Below are 24,680 nucleotides of genomic sequence, written 5' to 3' on the forward strand. Positions count from 1 at the left end.
GGCCTCAGGTGGCCTCAGTAGGCCGGAGTGCCTGCCATCAGCTTCGGCTGGTGGCCCAGCTACACCCCAATCTGGACAGGGATAGCCTCACTACTCTGGTAACCTCAAGGTTAGATTCCTGCAACGCTTTATACGTAGGGCTGCCTCTGAAGACGGTTCAGAAACTTCAGCCGGTGCAGAATTCAGCGGCCAGGTTGCTCACTGGAGCAAGACGGTTTGAACACATGACACCGATCCTGGTCTGACTGCACTGGCTGCCAATTAGTTTCCGGGCCCAATTCAAAGTGCTGGCTTTGACCTATAAAGCCTTAAATGGCTCAGGACCGCAACACCTCAAGGACTGCCTCTTTCCATATGAACCTCCCCGGACCCTGAGATCATCTTCTGAGGCCCTTCTTTGTGTGCCTCCTCCTCGAGAGGTCCAGAGGGTGGCAACACGAGAACGGGGCCTTCTCTGCAGTGGCTCCCCGTCTGTGGAATGCTCTCCCCAGGGAGGTTTGCCTGGAGCCTTCATTATACAGTGGTACCGCGGGTTACAGATGCTTCCGCTAACCTAGAAATAGTACCTTTGGTTAAGAACTTTGCTTCAGGATGAGAACAGAAACAGCGCAGTGGCAGCAGAAGGCCCCATTAGCTAAAGTGGTACCTCAGGGTAGGAACAGTTTCAGGTTAAGAACGGACCTCCGGAACGAATTAAGTTCGTAACCAGAGGTACAACTGTACTACCAACCCCTACTGTATGCTTGTGAAACATGGACCACTTATAAACACCATCTCCAACTCCTCAAAAGACTTCATCAACGACGTCTCCGAAAAATGTTACACATCACTTGGGAAGACAAGTGAACTAATACCAGTGTACTGGGAGAAGCAAAGACCAGCGTGTCTTCAACATCAACTTCATTGGACTGGTCGTGTTGTGTGGATGCCTGATTATCATCTTCAAAAGCAAATACTCTATTCCGAACTTAAAAATGGAAAGCGTAATCCTGGACAGCAAAAGAGCTTTAAAGATTGTCTCAAGTCAAATCTAAAAAAAATGTAGTATAAACACAGACAACTGGGAAACACCGGCCTGCGAGCGCTCCAGTGGGAGAACAGCCTTTACCAAAGGTGTCGTGGGCTTTGAAGACACTCGAACTCAGGACGAAAGGCAGAAACATGCTAAGAGGAAGGCACGTTTGGCAAACCCTCACCGTGATCAACTTCCACCCATGGAAGGACGTGTGGATCCAGAATCGGCCTCCACAGTCACTTACGGACTCACTGTTAAAACCATGTTTATGGAAGACAATCTTACTCGGCTATGAGTGCTCACCAAAGAAATAAACAAAAGTAGGTGTGTCACACAAATTCTCCATTTGTCCTGGTGCTTGAGTTGAGATTCCTGCATTGTAGGACCTCTTGGGTCCGCCAGCTGTTTTCAGACTACAATTCCCATCACCCCTGACCACTGGTCTTGCTAGCTAGGGATGATGGGAATTGTAGTCCCAAACATCTGGAGGGCCGGAGTTTGCCTATGCCTGGCTTAAACAGTCACCCTTAACCAACGACAGCTCCCAGGATCCTTTGGAAGAAGCCACAACTGCTTAAAGTGGTATGATACTGCTTTAAAGTCTATAGTGCGGACGGGACCTTTGGATTATTATTTTTTAGCAGAATACGCTGCCAACACACACACACACTAGGTGCAATAACCAAGAACGGTGGTAGTAGTAAATGGGAAAAAAAAGATAATCAAGTTTATTGACAGAGACGAGTAAAAGAAATACAAATAAAAAACAAATTTTAACATTCTCTCTTCCCCCTCCCCGCGGTCTTAAATGTGGAAATCCAAACTGCCCCTGTCCTCTCTGCTTCTCTCCCCCCCCCAAAAAAAAATCATGATTGCAACACAAATACAAGGTTGGCAGAACCATCTGCCCATGAATGAAACCAATATAAAACCAGTTAGCTTCATGGCACCTTAAGTCATATACTGGTGGGTGCTGGCTAGCCCTCCCCTGAAAACTCACGGATGTAGGACCACCTTTCTAGGGAACACAGACCCCCTCCACCCCCCAAATCCCTCCATTCAGAGCTGGTCATAATCTGCTCAGGAGAATACTGCCCAGTCTCTGCAATGTTTTAATCTTGGTTGAGGCTAGGAATTAAAACACAAACAGGGTGTGTGTGTGTGTCACTCTGTCATTTTGCCGTTTGCCAATTCAGGGATCTGTCCTGAGTGGCCTTTAAAAAAACAAAATGTTCTTTTTTATTTTTGGTGTGCATGCTTAAAATCTTTTGGTATGAAAAAATACCCTCCGCCCTCTCCAGCAACAACAACAAAAATCTACACAAGAGGCACTTCTTCCATTTCCATCTCTCCCGATCACCCCGTAATTTTCTAGACCACCTCCCCACACCCTGCCACCCCCCCCCAATATATGATTCCCACAATGCTTTCCTGCCTCCCGCCCAGAATGAGACAAGTGTCCAAACTGGCTAGTTACAGAAATCTGGGACTCTATGTAAAACTGCACAGATTTAGAAACTGTCCTATATACACAATGTCCGGGGAGGAGGGGCGCTGGAAGAAAACGGATGAGCTGGTGGAGAGACCTGTGGGTGGGGTGGGGTGAAAATGGGGTACGTCACCCAGGATTAAAGGACGCCCACAAAGATTTCAGGGTTGCAAGGCTGTTTGGTCCGGGAGCGAGAGAAAGAGCAGGCAATCCACCAGAAGGGAAATTGTTTTGGTGGAGATCTGTTGTGTGTGTGTGTGTTGGCTGGGACACTGGGACTTCTGCAAACCCATCTTCGCACCTATCCAGGCATGGCTAAAGACCCTGGCTTGGGGCTTGATTCCAGAGGGCTCAATGCTGCCTACACAGACTGGCAGTGCTTCTCTGCTGTCAGGGATTGAAGCGTCAACGTTCTGCATGCAAAGCTGGCGAGCTACGGCCCTTCCCGAAGGATTGCCCTTCCATGCAATTGAAATGCCCCCGCTGTGTTTTACAAACAGCCTATCTCTGAAGACCAAGTCCGGGGCCTAACGCTCTCGCCTTCATGCCCTGTTTGTGAATTTCCCAGAAGCCTCTGGTGGACAGCAACAAGGTGCTAGACTAAGTGGACCACTGGCCTGAGAGTCTGGTGGCAGGGCAATTCCTAGGTGCTCTAGCCGTAACCGGGCAGCACAGATTCGCTCGTAAGGTGAGAGATGGCGCAGGTGCCCACTAGGCGGATGCCTAGCTCCCATGCCGCCTTCTTAGCCGACAACCACACAACCTTGCCACATGAAAATTGGGTTCAGCCCTTTGCGGTGTGGCTGCTCACGAGTCCTGCCTCTCTCCCTGCCCCCCCCCCCCCGACTGTCCTGAACTCGCACTCGCCTCCTAGCGGCTGGGGAAGTCCCTGAAACACATTAACAACGAGATCCCAACTGCTGTGCGATTTGCCCCACCCCTTTCGAAGACACCCCGATTCCGACGCTGCCATATTCTTTCCCCCTGCCCTCCCGTTTGAAGAGACCCCCCCTCCCCGCAAATCAACACCCACCCCGCCCTTCCCAGACCCTCGTAGTAGGTTACATAGATGTGGCTTCATATATAAGCTTGCTATGGAAATATTATTTAAAAAATAGATTTATGTACAATGATCGCCCCAGTCCACGGCTGGCTGAAGAGGGTGTCAGGCGGGGAATAAGTTACTAATTCCAGTCACTGCCACGGCGGGTGGGAGAGGGTGTCGAAGGGGTGCGCAGGCATCCCACGACCCAGCGGCTGCCCCCCTCCCTATTCAGGGATCGCGCTCCTTTTTTACTTTAACGTCTCCGGCTAAGATGGTGGCGATCTCCCCCTGCATGAAGGCCCAGGGGACGTTGGAGCCCACCAGGGGGCATTTCTCACCGCTGGGGCAATACACCTCTCCCGCCGCTCCCTGGGCTTTAATGAAATCCCGGGAGCAAGGGAAACAGAACTTGTGCCCGGGCACCGAGGGGCACTGGACAAAGTGGGTATCCTCCAGGCGCTCGTGGCAGATGGTGCAACACAGAGGGGCGCTGCTGGCAGCCCCCGAGGAATCGGGGGCGCTCTGCGTACCGCTGGGCTCAACTCCCCCGGAAGAGTGGGCTCCCCCGGAGGAAGAGGAGGAGGAGGTGGTGGTCGCCGGACCCGGCTCGCCGTTTCGCGGAACCAGGCGGTGTTGCCCCGAGGCGGCAGGCGACGCCGGGCTGGTGCTGTTTTGCCTGGCGGTGGTGGAGTGGACCGGGTTGGCTTCCTTGTTCCCCAGGGTGTCGGCCACGTTCTTGAGGGCCGTGATGGGCGAGGGGTCGTTCCGCAAGGAGCCTTCGGGCAAGGGCCCCTGGCCGGCCGAGGCGGGCAGGTGGGCCATGCCCGACGGGTACAGGCCGCCTGACCCCTGGGGCAGCCAGTGCTGCCTCTGTTGTTGCTCCTCGCCAGTGAGCTTGCCGGCCAGCTCCCCCTCCGGCTCAGGAGAGGCCTTGCGCCGTCTCATGACTGCCCGCGACGGGGGCACGGCCCGCAGCAACAGGCTGGGCGGCATGGCGCAGTTGCCGTCCAGGAACTGCTGGGGCAGGGCGTCGTGCGCCGGGGCCTCTCGGAAAAAGCGCACGCCTTCGGTGAAGAGCTCTCCCAGGAGGCGCCAGTCTCCGGTGCCATGGCGCTTCTCATACTCCAGGTACTTGTATCCGGACGAGATGACCTTGCCCGGGTCCTTGAGGCAGTCCTGGAACATCTGCTTGGCCACTCCGAGGACCCCGGCGTAGACGCTGCCCGAGCCGCACGGGTACTCAGTGAACAGCTTCATCTCGTACTCATAGCCGGGCCGGGGCGCGGCGTCGAAGGCAAAGATCCTCCCCACCAGCGCGTGGTCCTTCTTGAAGCGCACGTTGAAGGGTGCGCAGCCGTACAGCGCCAGCAACTGCTCGCGCACCGCCTTGGGCTTGCCGTGCCACTCCTCGGCCCGGCCGCGCATGGCTTCGTTCAGCTCGGCCAGGCACTCGGCGTTTCGCTGCTTCTCCTTCTCGTAGTCCGCGTAGGCCGCCCTCGCCGGCTTGGCCAGCTCTCCCAGGATGGGCGACGCCATGGCCAGAGAGGCCGGCCGGCCCCCCAGGCCGGACACGGCGGCCAGCAGGCCCTGGGGGGCTCCCATCAGCCCCTGGGGCACCAGGCTGGGCGGCACGGGGCCGATCAGCGCCCTCCTGGCCGTGGGGCTCTGCCGGCTGCCCTCGCCCTCGTCGGAGGCACGTGCCAGGCCGTTGGGCAGGCGGGGGCTGAGGGCGTAGTCGCCGCCTCCTCCTCCACCGCCGCCTGAAAGGCGTCCCCGCTCATATCTCTCCAGGGCCCCTGCGGCAGCGCCTTCCTTGGCGTGTTTGGAGCCCTGTGGCCCCGGCGATCGCCCTTCTTGCAGGACGTGGTTCCTCTTGAGCTGCCTGGCCGTCTCGATGAGGAACTCGATGCGGTCGGCGCCTTCGAAATTGACGCATCCGCGGCACACGGCCTCGCTGAAGTCCCAGATCATGGCCCACGGCATCTTGGGCAGGTCGCATAAGTAGCACCATTGTCTGCGGGACGTCTGCACCGAAGACATCTTGGCGCCCCTCTGTCTGGCCGCCGCGCAGCAGACCCGGGATGGCGGCCTTGCCTGCCGGGGCTGGAAGTGGGGGGGGGGGGGCGAAGCTGGAGCTGTTGGGTGGGGGGTGGGGATCGGGGCCTTGTTTGCACCTGTGCGCGCGAAGTGCAAAGGGGGAGGGCGAGGAGATCCAGTCCGGGAGGAAGAGGAGGAGGAGGAGGGGAAGACGAAGAGAGGGGTGGAAGAAAAAAAAAAGCGGTGGTGGGGAGGGGGGAAATTCCCCTCTCTCGCCTGCCCTCTTACATGGAGAAACTTACATAACTCCGCTGCAAGGCCTGCTGGGAGATGTAGTCTTGCAGCCCAGCGGGAAGTTTGGGGGCGGAGTGGGGGGGGCGCGCGCGCAAGGAAGGGATCTGCGGAGGATCAAATGCATCAGCGGGGAAAGAGATCTTTGCAAGCGGTGCGCATCGTGGGGACTGTTTAGGGCTGGATCCCTTCCCCGCTGGCCTCCAGGCATTTTAAAACCTAACCATTTTAAACCATCTTAAAATCTCTAACCCGTTTTTCCTGGCGTGCGCTTCCGCGCGGTGGAATCAGATTGCAAGCGCAACAGCTGCGTTTTCTGCAACAAACTCGCCGCAGAAAACCATTGCTGTTTATTTAAAGCCAAGACTGAAACAACCTAATATATTCATCGGGTTTATATTGCAACAAAAGATCTGTCACTTTGATAGGTCGTATTTGCAGCAAAACAAAAACCTTGTGCGACAGTCCCCCGGAACCTTGCCCCTTTCTCTTACAGAACTCGAATGGGTTTTTAGATCGTCCCCATGGTATCCCAGGATGTGAAAGGATACCAGTTGTGCCATTGACGGGGTCGCTTAAGGTTAGGTTCGCAAGCTTTCAAATCGCACAGAATTCTTCTCCAGGGTGAATTCCAGGGACGTGCTTGCAATCCCCTCCAGCTATAAAGCTGCACAAATGCAACCAGCTAAGTACGTCCGATTCGTTCCTGGTAATATCTTTAATTGGGTTGTTCTATGGAGAAGCTTAGTGATGTATGGAAGTGAGAGCTGGACCATAAAGAAGGCTGATCGCCGAAGAATTGATGCTTTTGAATTCTGGTGCTGGAGGAGACTCTTGAGAGTCCCATGGACTGCAAGAAGATCAAACGCATCCATTCTTAAGGAAATCAGCCCTGAGTGCTCACTGGAAGGACAGATCCTGAAGCTGAGACTCCAAGACTTTGGCCACCTCATGAGAAGAGAAGACTCCCTGGAAAAGACCCTGATGTTGGGAAAGATGGAGGGCACAAGGAGAAGGGGACGACAGAGGGCGAGATGGTTAGACAGTGTTCTCGAAGCTACAAACATGAATCTGACCAAACTGCGGGTGGCAGTGGAAGACAGGAGTGCCTGGCGTGCTCTGGTCCATGGGGTCACGAAGAGTCGGACACGACTGAACGACTAAACAACAACAACATGGAGAAGCTACGGTCAGCAGCAAGAACAGACACATATCGATTGAGAAAGCAGTTTTGATTATCCTGCATGTATAACTGGTCTGAAGTAGGAAGATTCAGGTGGCTTGGGATTCTTCAGGTGGTAGAGCGACAATGATGGAGAGATACTCACCTGCCACTAGTTCACAGAGCCCCCGCGGAGCTGGCACACCCACCCAGATGCCCATTGGGCAGATGTGGGGTTGGACTAGATGACCCTGGGGTCCCAACTGTACAATTTTATGTTGAGCTTAGGAGAACCTAAGCTCCTAATACCTGAAGGAGCGTCTCCACCCCCATCGTTCTGCCCGGACACTGAGGTCCAGCGCTGAGGGCCTTCTGGCGGTTCCCTCCCTGCGAGAAGCCAAGTTGCAGGAACCAGGCAGAGGGCCTTCTCGGTAGTGGCACCCGCCCTGTGGAACGCCCTCCCACCAGATGTCAAAGAGAAAAATAACAACCAAACTTTTAGAAGACATCTGAAGGCAGCCCTGTTTAGGGAAGCTTTTAATGTTTAATAGGTTATTGTATTTTAGGGTTTTGTTGGAAGCTGCCCAGAGTGGCTGGGGGACCCAGCCAGATGGGTGGGGTATAAATAATAAATGATTATTATTATAACCCAGGTGCTTGACTTTTACCTTCACCAGAGTTTGGGAAAAGCCCAATTAATTCCACCTGCCCTCAATTTGGATAATAAAATCCAGCCACATCCATGTGTCCCCCCCCCCTTCCCTGATTCTCTTCGTACGCTGTTTTTCCCCACCCCTCTTTCTTCCCAGGAAAGAGTAACGAGGCACTAAAGGGTTAATTCAGCTTCTAGTGCCCAGGAAGTGGAAACTACGTTTCCCAAGATGCAGTGCGCCTCAGAAGCCCGGATGCTGTTGCGCATTTCCTGGTGGCCCCCCTCCCCGCTTTCCTGTTTCTGCTCTGCGAGTCGCCCTCCCTCCTTGTGCGGAGAAGATCATAGGTCCGCTGGAGGGGGAGGTGCAGAGGGGGGGTTCCCGACGGACGGAGCAGAAAAATAATAAAAATAAAAAATTAGAAAGTGCAAAGCTCGCAGCCCAGGGGCGTACGCGTGATGGGCACCTTGCAAAGCAACAGATGGGCGAGGGTGTGAAATTGGAAATAAGTGAAATCATTGCATTGCAGGGGGTTGGACTAGATGACCCTGGGGTCCCTTTCCAATTCCAACTCTGCGATTCTGTATGATTGCTCCCCGCTAAAAACGAAGATCATGGCCACTGGTCCCATCACCTCCTGGCAAATAGAAGGGGAAGAAATGGAGGCAGTGAAAGATTTTACTTTCTTGGGCTCCATGATCACTGCAGATGGCGATAGCAGCCACGAAATTAAAAGACGCCTGCTTCTTGGGTGAAAAGCAATGACAAACCTAGACAACATCTTAAAAAGCAGAGACATCACCTTGCCGACAAAGGTCCTTATAGTTAAAGCTATGGTTTTCCCAGTAGTGATGTATGGAAGTGAGAGCTGGACCATAAAGAAGGCTGATCGCCGAAGAATGGATGCTTTTGAATTCTGGTGCTGGAGGAGACTCTTGACAGTCCCATGGACTGCAAGAAGATCAAACCTATCCATTCTGAAGGAAATCAGCCCTGAGTGCTCACTGGAAGGACAGATCCTGAAGCTGAGGCTCCAATACTTTGGCCACCTCAGGAGAAGAGAAGACTCCCTGGAGAAGACCCTGGTGTTGGGAAAGATGGAGGGCACAAGGAGAAGGGGACGACAGAGGACGAGATGGTTGGACAGTGTTCTCGAAGCTACCAGCATGAGTTTGACCAAACTGTGGGAGGCAGTGGAAGACAGGAGTGCCTGGCGTGCTCTGGTCCAGGGGGTCACGAAGAGTCGGACACGACTAAACAACAACAACAATCCTAGAGAAAGGAGCTGACAACATGGCCTTGCTATGTGACTTTCTGCGTTACCCTGTAAACTTCAGATAATTTTTTGGGTGTGAGGGAGTGGGACAGGAAGCAAAATGGACTCAGATTGCCTGTTACTGCGCTTTACTATCAATATCCAGAGAAAAGGTGTTCACACAAACACACATGCAAGTTGTCTACGCGCCTGCCGTGGGGAGAGGGTTTTCAGTGAACGGCAGTGACTGTAAATGGACAGCCAGCCTAACAGATGTGGAGGCTAAGGAACGAGAATCATGTTTTTGACCACCAGGCATCTCTCTGCCGGTCGAGTGAAGAGCTCTGTGTAACTCAGAAGCCTGCAGATATCCACACCAGCCCCAAACGAGTGTGCATTATACCGTACTTAAAACCTGGCTAATAAAAGAAAGAGAAAAAGTCACACGGGTCAGTGGATGGAAAGCTGAACGTGCATTTGACAGACCAGAATTGTGCCACGTCCGCGTCGTCCGTTTAAAGCACCTGGTTTCACCCAAAGAATTCTGGGAGCTGTAGTTCCACCCCACCCAGCCACAGCTCCTGGCCCCCTTAATAAACTACAGTTCCCAGGATTCTCTGGAGGAGCAACCAGGGTGACTCTGGGACTTCGTCCGGTAAACCTCATCTCCCATACCTGCCAAGTGTCCCGGAAGAAACAGGACACCCCGTTTTCCCCCGTGTGAAATTGCAGTCGTCATTTGGGGTGCCTCGATCTTGTGCCCTCTTGTGCTGTGCTCTCACCCCCCCCAAAAAAGTGTTTTCAGGGTGAGATCGCAGTGCTGGTCATGTGACTTGCCTGGGAGCCTGTCCCGGAAGATGCGTGTTTGGGTTTTGTTATGTGGAAAAAGTTGGGAGGGTCTGCATCTCGGCCAGTCTAAAACCAGAGGTTTCTACTCTCCCACATCTGTCCCAACATCTGTTTAGTGAGACCGAGAGCTCAAAGACTGTTTCCAATAGAGGCCAAAACACTCCAGAAGGTCTTGGGGCCTGGTCTGACATGTTGTGAACTGCCCTGAGATATATGAAGGGCGCATTATAGATTTTGATGATGGTGGTAATAATAATAATAATAATAATAATAATAATAATAATAATAATATCAATTGGTAGAGCACACACTCTTAAGGTCCATGTACAACCATAGTTTAGAGGTCCTGGGCCCTAAGGAAGTCAGACTATTCTCCACCAGGGCCAGGGCCTTTTCAGTGATGGCTCCGATCTGGTGGAATGCTCTGTTCCACGAGACTAGAGCCCTTCAGCCCTTCCTTCTGCAGGGCCTGTAAGACAGAGCTATTCTGCCTGGCCTTTAATTTGAATTCAGCCTGATGTTTTATTTCCCTTCCCTCCCCCTCCCCTTTTATGAAGATCACCCGCTCTGAGACCCCACAGCTAATTCTCCCCTGGCGTCCTCGCTGGCCCAAGTAGGACCAATTCAGCCAGCTAGCCCTGGGGATTATCTAATGCTTATTTCCCCTAAACTGATTTTTGTTGTCATTCATGTTTTTATACTGTATTTTATGCTGCTTGTATAATTAAGTGTTTTAAATTTGTTGTTTGCCGCCCTGAGCCCGGTTTTTGAACCGGGAAGGGCGGGGTATAAATAAAAACATATTATTATTATTATTACAGTGGTGCCCCGCAAGACGAATGCCTCGCAAGACGGAAAACCCGCTAGACGAAAGGGTTTTCCGTTTTGGAGGTGCTTCGCAGGACGAATTTGCTATGGGCTTGCTTTGCAAGACGAAAATGCCTTGCAATTCCTGGGGTTTTTTTCCGCTCCCCACCCCCTTTTTATAAGGCACTAAACTAATCCTAATTCCTAATCCTAATTCTAAGGCACTAAACTAGTCCTAATTCTAAGGCACTAAACTTTCTTTAAGAAAGCCGACTTCATAAAACTTAGGGAAGTGCTGGGTGAGATCCCATGGACAGTAATACTAAAAGGAAAGGGAGTTCATGATGGCTGGGAGTTTGTTAAGAGGGAGATAGTAAAAGCACAACTTCAGGCAATACCAATGAGACGGAAACATGGAAGGTGCCTAAAGAAGCCAGGGTGGCTATCTAAAGAACTTTTAACTGAGTTAAGATTAAAAAAGGATGTGTACAAAAAATGGAAAAGGGGGGAAACCACCAAAGAGGAATTCAAACAAATAGCCAGCACGTGTAGACACAAAGTCAGAAAAGCTAAAGCACAGAATGAACTCAGGCTTGCTAGAGAGGTTAAAAGCAACAAAAAAGGCTTCTATGGGTATGTTCGTAGCAAAAGGAAGAACAAAGAAACAGTGGGGTCACTCAGAGGAGAAGATGGTGAAATGCAAACAGGGGACACAGAAAGGGCTGAACTCCTCAATGCCTTCTTTGCCTCAGTCTTCTCCGATAAAGAAAACAATGCCCGACCTGAAGAATTTGGAGGAAATGATTCAGCAGAGGAAACACAGCCCAGAATAACTAAGGAGATAGTACAAGAATACTTGGCTAGTTTAGATGTATTCAAGTCTCCAGGGCCAGATGAACTGCATCCAAGAGTATTAAAAGAACTGGCAGATGTGATCTCAGAACCACTGGCAGTCATCTTTGAGAATTCCTGGAGAACAGGCGAAGTCCCGGCAGACTGGAGGAGGGCAAATGTTGTCCCTATTTTCAAAAAGGGGAAAAGAGAGGACCCAAATAATTACCGCCCAGTCAGTCTAACATCAATACCAGGGAAGATTCTGGAGCAGATCATTAAGCAAACAATCTGTGAGCACCTAGAAAGGAATGCTGTGATCACCAATAGTCAGCATGGATTTCTGAAAAATAAGTCATGTCAGACTAACCTGATCTCATTTTTTGACAGAATTACAAGCCTGGTAGATGAAGGGAACGCAGTGGATGTAGTCTACCTTGATTTCAGCAAGGCATTTGACAAGGTGCCCCATGATATTCTTGTAAAGAAGCTGGTAAAATGCGGTCTTGACTATGCTACCACTCAGTGGATTTGTAACTGGCTGACTGACCGGACCCAAAGGGTGCTCATCAATGGTTCCTCTTCATCCTGGAGAAGAGTGACTAGTGGGGTGCCACAGGGTTCTGTCTTGGGCCCGGTCTTATTCAACATCTTTATCAACGACTTGGATGATGGACTCAAGGGCATCCTGATCAAATTTGCAGATGACACCAAACTGGGAGGGGTGGCTAACACCCCAGAAGACAGGATCACACTTCAAAACGACCTTGACAGATTAGAGAACTGGGCCAAAACAAACAAGATGAATTTTAACAGGGAGAAATGTAAAGTATTGCACTTGGGCAAAAAAAATGAGAGGCACAAATACAAGATGGGTGACACCTGGCTTGAGAGCAGTACATGTGAAAAGGATCTAGGAGTCTTGGTTGACCACAAACTTAACATGAGCCAACAGTGTGACGCGGCAGCTAAAAAAGCCAATGCAATTCTGGGCTGCATCAATAGGAGTATAGCATCTAGATCAAGGGAAGTTATAGTGCCACTGTATTCTGCTCTGGTCAGACCTCACCTGGAGTACTGTGTCCAGTTCTGGGCACCACAGTTCAAGAAGGACACTGACAAACTAGAACGTGTACAGAGGAGGGCAACCAAAATGGTCAAAGGCCTGGAAACAATGCCTTATGAGGATCGGCTAAGGGAGCTGGGCATGTTTAGCCTGGAGAAGAGGAGGTTAAGGGGTGATATGATAGCCATGTTCAAATATATAAAAGGATGTCACATAGAGGAGGGAGAAAGGTTGTTTTCTGCTGCTCCAGAGAAGCGGACACGGAGCAATGGATACAAACTACAAGAAAGAAGATTCCACCTAAACATTAGGAAGAACTTCCTGACAGTAAGAGCTGTTCGACAGTGGAATTTGCTGCCAAGGAGTGTGGTGGAGTCTCCTTCTTTGGAGGTCTTTAAGCAGAGGCTTGACAACCATATGTCAGGAGTGCTCTGATGGTGTTTCCTGCTTGGCAGGGGGTTGGACTCGATGACCCTTGTGGTCTCTTCCAACTCTATGATTCTATGATTCTATGAAACTAATCTTAGCAGCTAATCCGCTAATCCCTTAAGCCGCTAATAGCCGTTAATAGCGCTAATCCGCTAATGGGCTTGCTTCGCAAGACGAAAAAACCGCTAGACGAAGAGACTCACGGAATGGATTCTTTTCGTCTCGTGAGGCACCACTGTATTATTTTTTATTATTCATCTCAGTCATGGGTTCAAGCCCCACGTTGGGCAAAGGATTCCTGCATTGCAGGGGGGTGGACTAGATGAATCTTAGGGCCCCTTTCCAAATCTATGGGGCTGGGGTGGTGGTGGTAGGGTGCTCAGCCCGGGGAGAGCGCAGGGTCTACATTTGGCTTCGATGTAGAAGTTTTCCCACCCCTGGGGTGATTATGACCGAAGGACCCAACACCCACAGAGTGAAGAGAACAGCATAACATCCTTTGCAGTTGTGTGTGTGTGTGCGGAAGTGCTTTCTAAAATATTAAGGTCGCTATTTTGTACCCTAAATATCTACATGGAGCCTAGGGAACAACTTGCACCTTAATATCAGCAAAACAAAGGAGATGGTGTTGGACTTTCGGAGGAAGAGAGGAGAACTAGCCCCTTGGTACATCGGGGAGGGCTGTGTAGAGAGAGCCTCTTCCTTTAAATTCCTAGGAGTTTATCCCCGTGAAGACCTTACAGTGGTACCTCGGGTTAAGTACAGTGGTGCCCCGCAAGACGAATGCCTCGCAAGACGGAAAACCCGCTAGACGAAAGGGTTTTCCGTTTTTCAATGCGCTTCGCAGGACGAATTTCTCTATGGGCTTGCTTCGCAAGACGAAAATGTCTTGCGATTCTTGTGATTTTTTTTCGCTCCCCACCCCCTTTTTCTAAGGCACTAAGCTGCTAATAGCCTTTTAGCAGCTAATCCGCTAATCCCTTAAGCCTTTAATAGCCGCCAATAGCCGCTAAACCGCTAATAGCGCTAATCCGCTAATAGGGTTGCTTCGCAAGATGAAAAAACCGCTAGATGAAGAGACTCACGGAACGGATTCTTTTCGTCTTGCGAGGCACCACTGTACTTAATTCATTCCGGAGGTCCGTTCTTAACCTGAAACTGTTCTTAACCTGAAGCACCACTTAAGCTAATGGGGCCTCCTGCTGCCGCCGCGCCGCCAGAGCACGATTTCTGTTCTCATCCTGAAGCAAAGTTCTTAACCTGAAGCACTATTTCTGGGTTAGCGGAGTCTGTAGCCTGAAGTGTATGTAACCCGAGGTACCACTGTACTTGGAAAATAAATACAACCCAGGTGGTTAAGAAAGCCCAACAGAGACTCCATCTCCTCAGAGTATTGAGAAAGAACGATGTCAATCAACATTTGATGATCTCCTTCTACCGGTCAACAATAGAAAGTGTCCTTTCCTACTGCATCACGGTGTGGTACGCTGGTTTGACATCATCTCATAGGAAGTGCCTACAGAGGGTGCTGTATTCACCACAAGATATTATGGGCTGTCCCGTGAATCCGCTGGATGAAACAGTGGAAGAACATTGCCTCAGGAGAGTGAGGAAAATTCACACCCTGGCCAGCACTTTCTTGATCTCCTGCCCTCGGGCAGAAGATATGGAAGCATGATTAGTCGCACCAACAGGGTAAAGAACGGCTTCTATCCGTGGGCTGTTAGGCTGCTGAATGAAAAGATAACAACAGGGCAACTGACTTTCGGGTTTGGTGTGTGTGTGTCAGTAAATGAGGGGAATTAAGACTAAGAGAGCTGAGTGGGGGGTGCTCGTGTAATCTCACTGTACAGTGGTACCTCGGGTTAAGTACTTAATTCGTTCCGGAGGTCCGTACTTAACCTGAAACTGTTCTTAACCTGAGATACCACTTTAGCTAATGGGGCCTCCTGCTGCCGTCGCGCCGCCAGAGCACGATTTCTGTTCTCATCCTGAAGCAAAGTTCTTAACCTGAAGCACTATTTCTGGGTTAGCAGAGTCTGTAACCTGAAGCGTATGTAACCTGAAGCGTATGTAACCCGAGGTACCACTGTATACAAGTTGTACAAGTGACAATAAAGTATTTCAATTTCAATTAAATTGGTGAGACTGAAGTCCCCTTCTCCTTGCATAAAGCTCTGCCCCAGAACTCATCTCCGCCCCCCCTCCCCGCACCGCCACCGTTTCATGGACACAAGAGATGCTGTAGTACGAAAATAGTTTATTGAGCTTCCGTAGGGGACGGGGCAGAGCAAAGGGAATGGCCGGAATGGCTTCAACTTAATGCCGGAATGGCCGAGAGCTGCTTTTGGGCAACCTTGCCCCTGCCCCTCCACGTTGGGGCTTTTCGGTCGAGGATGCTTTTGGCTTTTCAGGCGCTGGGAAGGGCTTCGGAGAGAGGGATGTTTGTCTTTGTGGGACAGGGAGGCGGCCAAAACCCTCCCCACCCTGTATTCCCCATCCAAGAGTGTCTTAATGCAAAAAGCAATTGGGACTGGGTGAGTTGGGGGGCGGGGAGAGACACTGCCAAAGCTGGGGAGCTGGCAGAGGGGTGTTTTTTTGGGGGGGGGGTGGTCTGTCCGATTTCCCTTTTTCTGGCTGGTTTTCCACCCTGGCTTTCAGGCACCCACAAAAAAACGCACGACCCAGCAGCTGTGCGTTGCTGCTTGCGAGGACTTTGGCAAACATTCCTGGCCCCACTGCCTCGTGTGGGGCTGCAAAAACCGGGTGGCGAGGGGTGTTTCTTGAGCACTGACAGGCTACCCGGCATGGCCTGGGAGTGGGGGTGGTGGAGACCCCTTGCAACCAACACCACAGGGTCCGGGGGTGAGTCTGGACTGTGTTTTGCAAAGGAACGAATAACCTTTGGGGCAGAGCGTCGAGAGGAGTCGTTCTTCTCACTGGGCATCTGCCCCATGTGTCTTTCTCCCCCCCCCAATAGGGGGCAGAGTCAGAACCAAGTCCTTGGCAACGCTCACAAGTTCTTCCAGCGCCCCCTGCGTTTCCGCGTGGGGATCCCTTTCCTCCGCTTCTGGGGTGCAGGGGACGACGGCCCGCTTTTGGCCGCAGGCTGGCCTTCCTCGGGCACAGGGACCCCCTCGTCCTCTCTCCTCTCCGGGGACGGCTCCTCCTTGGCGGCGAAGGTGCCCCGGGGCGGCGGGGTCTCCGAGGAAGGGGCCGGCGGCACCGGGCTCGGGCTCTCCCCCTGCGGGGGCAGCAGGCCGTTCGCCTGGGCTGGAAGGAGGGGCAGCAAAGCCGCGACCACGTCGGTGAGCCGCTCCAGGCCTTGCCGCAGGGTGTAGGTCAGCTCGCGGACGGCCTCGGCCGTCTCCCGCTGGGCCTGCAAGAAGTCCAGAGGGGGCTCAGCGGGCAGGTCGAGGCGGGTGCGCCGGCGCCGCAGGGGGGGCGAGGCAGAGGGGCACGGGGTGCTGCCCAGCGGCTCCACAGGGGAGTGCTCCGGGTGTGGCCTGCAGCCTAAGCTGGCCGGAGAAGGCGCCATTTGGATGATCTGCAGTGAGGCGGACTGGGCCGAAGGGGGCGCCGGTGAGTCGCGTTCCTTGGGCCTCAGTAGACCCCCGTTCAGGGTGCAGCAGGAAGTCCGTGCTGAAGTCTCCGGGCTGCAGGAGAGGTTGCCCCTGGCTGGCATGTCTGTAGAGGGGGAGAGAAGCAGGAGATTGACAAGGCTGGCACTAATAATAATAATTTATTATTCATACCCCGCCCATCTGGCTGGGTTTCCCCAGCCACTCTGGGCGGCTTCCAACAAAACACTAAAATACAATAACCTATTAAACATTAAAAGCTTCCCTAAACAGGGCTGCCTTTAGATGTCTTCTAAAAGTTAGGTAGTTATTTTTCTCTTTGACATCTGGTGGGAGGGCGTTCCACAGGGCGGGTGCCACTACCGAGAAGGCCCTCTGCCTGGTTCCCTGTAACTTGGCTTCTCGCAGCGAGGGAACTGCCAGAAGGCCCTCAACGCTGGACCTCAGTGTCCGGGCAGAACGATGGGGGTGGAGACGCTCTTCAGGTATACTGGGCCTTTGAGGCCGTTTAGGGCTTTCAAGGTCAGCACCAACACTTTGAATTGTGCTTGGAAACATACTGGGAGCCAGTGTAGGTCTTTCAAGACCGCTCCCAGTCACCAGTCTAGCTGCCGCATTCTGGATTAGTTGTAGTTTCCGGGTCACCTTCAAAGGTAGCCCCACAGAGAGCGCATTGCAGTAGTCCAAGCGAGAGATAACCAGAGGAAACCAGAGGAAACTCCTTTTCCTAGGCAGTGTTAGAAACTCAGCTCTATAATCTAGGCACCACGTGGTCCCTGAACTCTAGGTTGCGGTCGCCACAATGTCTGTTAACCAGTGGGTCAGACTGGATGACCCTTGGGCCCCTTGAAGGTAAAGGTAAAGGTAAAGGGACCCCTGACCATTAGGTCCAGTTGTGGCTGACTCTGGGATTGCGGCACTCATCTCGCTTTATTGGCCGAGGGAGCCGGCGTACAGCTTCCGGGTCATGTGGCCAGCATGACTAAGCCACTTCTGGCGAACCAGAGCAGCGCACGGAAACGCTGTTTACCTTCCCGCCGGAGCGGTACCTATTTATCTACTTGCACTTTGACGTGCTTTCGAACTGCTAGGTTGGCAGGAGCAGGGACCGAGCAATGGGAGGTCACTCCGTCACGGGGATTCGAACTGCCAACCTTCTGATTGGCAGGTCCTAGGCTCTGTGGTTTAACCCACAGTGCCACCTGCGTCCCTTACAGTTCTACAATTCTACGATCTCAACTACCTTGCTTGACTGTGGCTTGCTCTCATGACAATTCACACATCCCAGTATGCGAGGAGAGAGACAGGAAGGGGAAGGTATTCACTAGGGAGCAAGGCAGAGGTTTTTAAACTGTGGCCGCCAATCTAGCGGCCAGAAACTGCCATGTGGTCGTCATTAGACCCGCGGCAGTAGCAAAACGCGCCTGGGGAATTTCAAACACAGTTCTTGGGGCTGCCTATTCCCTCATCCGCAAGCTGCTACTTTGCTCCGGTCAGCCCTTTCTGGGCCAGCAATGCGTGGGCAAAGAGAGCATGTGGCCAGCAGCCCTTTGCGGTCCTTACCTTTTTGGGCACAGACCTGAATTCTAACCCTGAAAGATCTCTCTGCTTGCAGAATCTAGCTCCTCATGGGACAGGCAGGGCTAAAGCCCCTTTTCCCCACATGCTAGCTTTCCGGGTGCAAGCTCCCTTCCACACGGCGGAGCATTCAGGCACCCAGGGAAGCTGCCTAGCCCCTGTAGGGCTGTCCTGGGTGCTAGTTCTGCCGCTGTGTTGCAGTCGACTCTTCTTTCTCTCCTGCCTCCAGGTTACAACTGGGGAAAGAGTTGCGTAGGCATGGAGTTGGCAGCTGCAACTGGCCACTAGCCCACCTGAGAGTGGGCACGGGTGTTTTCTCTCGGCACTTGTGCCCTGCGTCGAAAGGAGCCATGGCAGCCGGGAGCCAAGCGTGGACTTGGATCACAGCAGTAACCCAGCTTCGTCCTGCTGTTTGCCTCTCCTGACCTGAAAGCACTTTGCGAGATTGGAGGCCAAGATGGTGACCCGGGGCTGAGGAAAATGCACTCTGCACATGCACAGAGACACCTGTTTCCTGGACACTGGCTCGCATATGCCCAAACTGATTCCCAGCATTGGAAGAAGGTTGCAGAGATAAATCTCTGGCACGCCGGATGAAGCCAGGAAGCACCAGGGAATTCCTCCGTCATGGATGTGGAGCTAAAATAGTGCATTGTGGGGAAACCCCTCTTTCTCCTCCCCCCCCCCCGCCACTTTCCTCTCTCCTTCAAACCTGGAGCAGGAATTTCCCAAAGGAAAGGGGAAATAATGTTTCTTAGGGTCATGGGTTCGAGAAAAAGATTCCTGAATTGCAGCGGGTTGGACTAGATGACCCTCGTGCTTCCTTAAAGGTAAAGGTAAAGGTACCCCTGCCCGTACGGGCCAGTCTTGACAGACTCTAGGGTTGTGCGCCCATCTCACTCAAGAGGCCGGGGGCCAGCGCTGTCCGGAGACACTTCTGGGTCACGTGGCCAGCGTGACATCGCTGCTCTGGCGAGCCAGAGCCGCACACGGAAACGCCGTTTACCTTCCCGCTAGTAAGCGGTCCCTATTTATCTACTTGCACCCGGGAGTGCTTTCAAACTGCTAGGTTGGCAGGCGCTGGGACCGAACAACGAGAGCGCATCCCGCCGCGGGGATTCGAACCGCCGACCTTTCGATCAGCAAGCCCTAGGCGCTGAGCCTTTTACCCACAGTGCCACACGCGTCCTTACAACGCGACAATTCTGTTATTCTGTGTCTCAGTTGTATCCCTGGCCCTATTGATGTGGGGGAGACTTGAAAGGATATTTCAGGTCTGGGGGGCGTCGAGCGCAGGACTGCCTCCCTCACCAAGCAGAGTCATATTCACTTGCTTTCCTGCTTCCCCTGTTCTGTGCGCTTATCATGCCAATATAACTCCCTGCCATTTATTTGAGCTTCGGCTGTGGAATCCAAGGCGTGGGTGGTGATGCGGAGATTGAAATAGCATCCCTTCGAGGCCCAAATCGCTATTGGATGCCTGTCGCTCCATTCTTGGAGCAATTAGGTTTCTGAGCATGTGCAGAGTGCCTTTCCTTCGCCATTTGGAGTCGCATTCGGAATTTATGAGGTTAGATTGGTGCCGGCACAGCATGCATTTAAAACATCCCCCCCCCCCCGTGCACCAAGAATCCTGGGAATTGTAGTTTGTTATAAAGGCGCCGGGAATTTTAGCTCTGTGAGTATACCTGAAGGAGCGTCTCCACCCCCATCGTTCTACCCGGACACTGAGGTCCAGCGCCGAGGGCCTTCTGGCGGTTCCCTCACTGTGAGAAGCTAAGTTACAGGGAACCAGGCAGAGGGCCTTCTTGGTGGTGGCACCCGCCGTGTGGAATGCCCTCCCACCAGATGTCAAAGAGAACAACAACTACCAGACTTTTAGAAGACATCTGAAGGCAGCCCTGTTTAGGGAAGCTTTTAATGTTTGATGTATTACAGTATTTTAATATTTTTTTGGAAGCCGCCCAGAGTGGCTGGGGGAAGCCCAGCCAGATGGACGGGGTATAACTAATAAATAATAATAATAATAATAATAATAATAATAATAATAATAAATAGAGATAGGGCCGTAAGCTTCTTCTCTCTTTCTTGTCCTTCCCTGCCCACCCGCAATGGCAAAGGCACTGGCCTGTCACGTGTCTCTTTCTTAAAAACCAGAAGTGCTGCAAATCAAAGCGAACTGACACCCTCCCCCACACCCAATCTGAAATCGCCCTCCAACACTTCACACACATGGGGGCATCTGTGAAATGGAGGTGAAATCCTTAGTCCAGACTCAAGCTCAGGCAAACACAGACCACTGAATACATAACAATCTGCTTGCTGCTATCTGAGGGTAAGGCACTCCGCACATGCTCAGAGGCACACACACACGACTTCACATTTTGCCTCAAATCAAGCCCTTCTCGCTCATCCAGCGCCTCGTCGGTTTAGAAACCAGCTCCTGGTGGCGGTAGGTGGAGTTTTCATTTTTTCACCCCATGCTGTCAGCGTGCCAACCCACATGTGGCAAGCCTCGGGCCCTTACATTCTGCCAACCTGCCCTCCCCAACGCCTTGGCAGAGCCGGGCCCTGGTGGGCACCTGCTTCAGCCACTGGCACCTGCCCGCCAGAGGGATGGGGTGCCCGCGGGGACTCACCTGCGCCATGCTCAGCCGCCAGCCGGTAACTGGGGGTGGCGAACCCCGGCGTGTTCTGCAAGGCACCGGGTTCCACCCCGCCCGCCCCCATCACCACGCTGGGCCCCAGGATGGCGAAGATGGTCTCTTCCTCGGCCGAGAAGGTCTCGTCGCAGGCACTGCCGGCGCCCTGCGTGGAGTGGGGCACCCTGGCCAGCTTCTCCTTGGTGCGGCGCTTGAAGTCATTCCAGCGCTTCTGCACCTCCTGCCCGGTCCGCTTCCAGCTGGTGATGCTGTTGATCTTGGCGGCGATGCCCTCCCACACCCTCCGCCGCTCGGCCACCGTCACCCGCCGGCTCTGGGTGCCGTACAGCTTGGCGTAGTTGGCACGGACCTCCTGGATCAGGATCTGGTTCTCCTCGTAGGAAAACCGGGGTTTGCGGAGGCGGGTGATCTCCTCGCTGTCACCAGACATCCCGGTGCCCGTCTGCTGCTGCCGATGCCAATGCCGTTCCCCGGTGCCCGCTGCCGGGCACCTTCAAGCTCTGGGAAGCGGTTCTCTCAGGCTGCCGGTGCCCAGCTGGCTGCACCGCTGCATGGGCACCCTAGCCAGGGCGGGTGCTGGTCCTGTCAGAGAAGGAGAGAGAGACAGAGATGATTGGCATCGCCCAGCAAATGCACTGGGCTGGCACCTTGCAAGTTTTGGGTGGGTGGGTGCCACCGCGCCACGCTGGCTGCCCAGCACCTCTGCTTTTCGCAGGGGTGCCCCTCTGCCACAGGGCCCCCCCCCCAAGCCTCCCCAGCTGGGAAGGGGGTGTCTGGGGAGGGCTCCTCCTGAAGGGGGTCTCCGCTCCCGCTCAGCCGCTGCCTTGCTGCATTGAAATGCCTCCCCCGCTCCTCCCTCCCAGTTCCTCCTCCTCCTCCTCCTGCTGCTGCTACCGGGCATGCGCCTGGCTTCGCCGCACTCCCAGCAGGCCAAGGGGCGGCCTGGATGGTTGCCCCGGGCAACCGAAGCCTGTCGCCCGCCCTGCTCGCAGGGCCTGGCAGAGCGGGGAGCAGGAGCGCCCCAAAGGCTTCTGGGAATTCAGAAGCAATTGCATCCCCTGCCCATTTTTCTGGGGGGGGGGCGCAGGGGGACGCATACCCCTAAACATTTTGGGAATCATTGTAGTTTTGTCCACATAGACTGTATTTATTTCCCCCGGTTTGAACTATAAAATGGTGATTTTCTGGAGTCAAAAGAAGAGAGCCCCTAAACATATTATTTTAGGGGGGAAAGCACTGTGTGTGTGTGTGTGTGTGTGTGTGTTCCTTTCTTGCAAGGAATTTCCCTTAAAAAAAGGGGAAAGTTGACAGCTATGAATATACATATACAGCAATTGCACCCCCCCATATATATATATATATATATATATATACACACACACACACACGCATATATATCCTTTCTCATGTATTCCACTATTCGTTTCGTTTCATTTTTGTTTACAGGTATCATTCCAGTTCTGCTAAGATGGTATTATTTGTACAATATAATCTTATATATTCCTTAAATATTTTCCCTTCTCCATATATTTTCAGATTTAAAGCTCCTCTGACTTTTCCCGTCAACTTTGCTAGTTGGAAAGATTCTATCATGAATGGGGTTTCTTAGATGTGCCTTGGGAAATACTGAAAACAACCAAGCTTTCCCACATTCATTTTCTCCGTTGTCCCCCCCCCCCCCTCAAAAAAATGTGTGCATTTCCTGAAGGCATACCAGAGTATTAGCTGCGATGGTTAAAACACAGAGTGGGTGGTGACAAAATGCGCAAACCATGGGTGCAGTTTGACTTTGTTCTGAGCAACAAACACACACAAACATTTGTGCTGTTTAAGGAAGCTTTTAATGTTTGATGCAATACTGTATTTTAATATTTTGTTGGCCAGATGGGCGGGGTATAAATAATAAATTATTATTATTATTATTATTATTATTATTATTATTATTATTATTATTGCATTGTCAGCCACAAACGGGAATGGGTTGTGTATGCCTGATTAAATCCCCCAGAACCCCGGTACCATACCTAATGCAAAGACCTAAAATTCAGCCATTAATCATCCCTTTTGAGTAAATGGATTGCCTCCAGCAAGAATATCCTGCCTCGATAGAAGCGAATGCCCTTCTCTTTTGCATTTCTTGAGACATTTTGTTATGTACTGAAGTTCTCACCCTGGGCCAGCAGGGGGATACTATAGATAGTTATGCAAATAAGGGATCGAAAGTGACGTTCAGTGATTGGAGTTTTAGAAAATTGTTACAGTTACGTTGTACTGGAGCTCTATATAAGCAGGCTGACTGAGCCCTTCAGTTCAGTTCTGTTGTGGCCTCTGAATAAAGAAGAGCTGTTTGAAGAATCGCTGTGTCGTCTGATATGTTCACCCACAACTTAACACATTTAATCCTGTTCCTTTCAGCAAGGACGGGGTCGCCTAAGTGATTTGCTAAGACATCCCAGTGATTTTGCCTTACTTTCCCCTGGAGTGGATCTTGGCCAGTGCCGGATTTAGGTTTGATGAGGCCCTAAGCTACTGAAGGTAATGGGGCCCTTTAAATGTCCAGCTGTCCTTTGTCAACAACAAATTGTCGCTGTTGTTGTTGTTGTTGAATTTATGCTATATGGTAATTTATGGACCTAATAGTTGTTATTTAGTCGCTTAGTCGTGTCCAACTCTTTGTGACCCCCTGGACCAGAGCACGCCAGGCCCTCCTGTCTTCCACTGCTTCCCGCAGTTTGGTCAAACTCATGCTGGTAGCTTCGAGAACACTGTCCAACCATCTCGTCCTCTGTCGTCCCCTTCTCCTTGGGCCCTCCATCTTTCCCAGCACCAGGGTCTTTTCCAGGGAGTCTTCTCTTCTCATGAGGTGGCCCAAGTATTGGAGCCTCAGCTTCAGGATCTGTCCTTCCAGTGAGCACTCAGGGCTGATTTCCTTCAGAATGGCTGGATCTTCTTGCAGTCCATGGGACTCTCAAGAGTCTCCTCCAGCACCATAATTCAAAAGCATCAATTCTTCGGCGATCAGCCTTCTTTATGATCCAGCTCTCACTTCCATACATCACTACTGGGAAAACCAGAGCTTTAACTATACGGACCTTTGTTGGCAAGGTGATGTCTCTGCTTTTTAGGATGCTGTCTAGGTTTCTCATTGCTTTTCTCCCAAGAACCTAATAGTTATCTAAAGCCATTTGCACATGTTGCCCTGCAACCAGTCCATGCAGAACGTAGACACCCTATATACAGAAATGAGCAAACGTGATATTTTAGGGAGCAGGCTAGCAGGCGGGAGCCCATGACTTACATCATAGGAGCCTACACAATACAAAACACTTGTTGTATGTAGCTTTTATTTTATTTGGTTTTTTTTATCCTATATTTTGGAAATGTACATCCAGATTTTTATCCCTTTAATTTTTCAGGGGCCCCCAAGAGAGTGGGGCCCTAAGCTATAGCTTGTTTAGCTTATACATAATTCTGGCACTGGGTTATGGAGGTGACCTGTGACATATACCGTATTTTTTGCTCTATAAGACACACTTCCCCCCTCCAAAAAGTAAGGGGAAATGTGTGTGTGTCTTATAGAGCGAATGCAAGCTGCGCAGGTATCCCAGAAGCCAGAACAGCAAGAGGGATTGCTGCTTTCACTGCGCAGCGATCCCTCTTGCTGTTCTGGCTTCTGAGATTCAGAATATATTTTTTCTTGTTTTCCTCCTCCAAAAACTAGGTGCGTCTTGTGGTCTGGTGCGTCTTATAGAGCGAAAAATACGGCAAATTCAGGTCAGTGTCCATCACCAGGAAGATGATTCCTATAACAGGATGCTCCTGGAATCCCAAAGTGTCCCAGTTTTTTGACACTCCGCCAGAGGCTTCTCAGACTTCCCATCTGATTGCTGCAGGAGTCTGACTTCTTCTTTAACCATCCAGCCAATATCCTT

General features: G+C 51.9%; 2 protein-coding genes across 3 annotated transcripts; both read right to left on the reverse strand.

The window, feature by feature from the left end:
* Nucleotides 1-1,716: 1,716 nt before the first annotated feature.
* On the reverse strand, nt 1,717-5,930 carry IRF2BP1 (interferon regulatory factor 2 binding protein 1). The gene has a single exon (XM_083455350.1). The coding sequence runs from the start codon at nt 5,587-5,589 to the stop codon at nt 3,778-3,780; it is 1,812 nt and encodes a 603-aa protein (XP_083311476.1). The 5' UTR covers nt 5,590-5,930; the 3' UTR covers nt 1,717-3,777.
* Nucleotides 5,931-15,169: 9,239 nt separating this feature from the next.
* On the reverse strand, nt 15,170-21,985 carry MYPOP (Myb related transcription factor, partner of profilin). 2 transcript variants are annotated; one of them, XM_083455757.1, is made up of 3 exons: nt 21,643-21,985; nt 20,725-21,330; nt 15,170-16,613 (listed from the first exon to the last, which is right to left on the reverse strand). In XM_083455757.1, the coding sequence occupies exons 2-3, from the start codon at nt 21,176-21,178 to the stop codon at nt 15,940-15,942; spliced, it is 1,128 nt and encodes a 375-aa protein (XP_083311883.1). In that variant the 5' UTR covers nt 21,179-21,330; nt 21,643-21,985; the 3' UTR covers nt 15,170-15,939. The 2 variants fall into 2 exon arrangements, with proteins under 2 accessions (XP_083311883.1, XP_083311882.1); XM_083455756.1 differs by lacking the exon at nt 21,643-21,985 and having other exon boundaries at nt 20,725-21,626.
* Between the last annotated feature and the right edge of the window lie 2,695 nt (nt 21,986-24,680).

This window comes from Podarcis tiliguerta, assembly GCF_965153285.1.
Source record: "Podarcis tiliguerta genome assembly, chromosome: 8".
Taxonomy (NCBI): domain Eukaryota; kingdom Metazoa; phylum Chordata; class Lepidosauria; order Squamata; family Lacertidae; genus Podarcis; species Podarcis tiliguerta.

Coding starts and splice junctions, on each gene's coding strand:
- IRF2BP1 (XM_083455350.1), bottom strand. CDS start 5,589: ATGTCTTCGGTGCAGACGTCCCGCAGACAATGGTGCTACTTATGCGAC.
- MYPOP (XM_083455757.1), bottom strand. CDS start 21,178: ATGTCTGGTGACAGCGAGGAGATCACCCGCCTCCGCAAACCCCGGTTT. Junction 16,614..20,724: donor GGCGGCTGAGCATGGCGCAG/GTGAGTCCCCGC, acceptor CCCCCTCTACAG/ACATGCCAGCCAGGGGCAAC.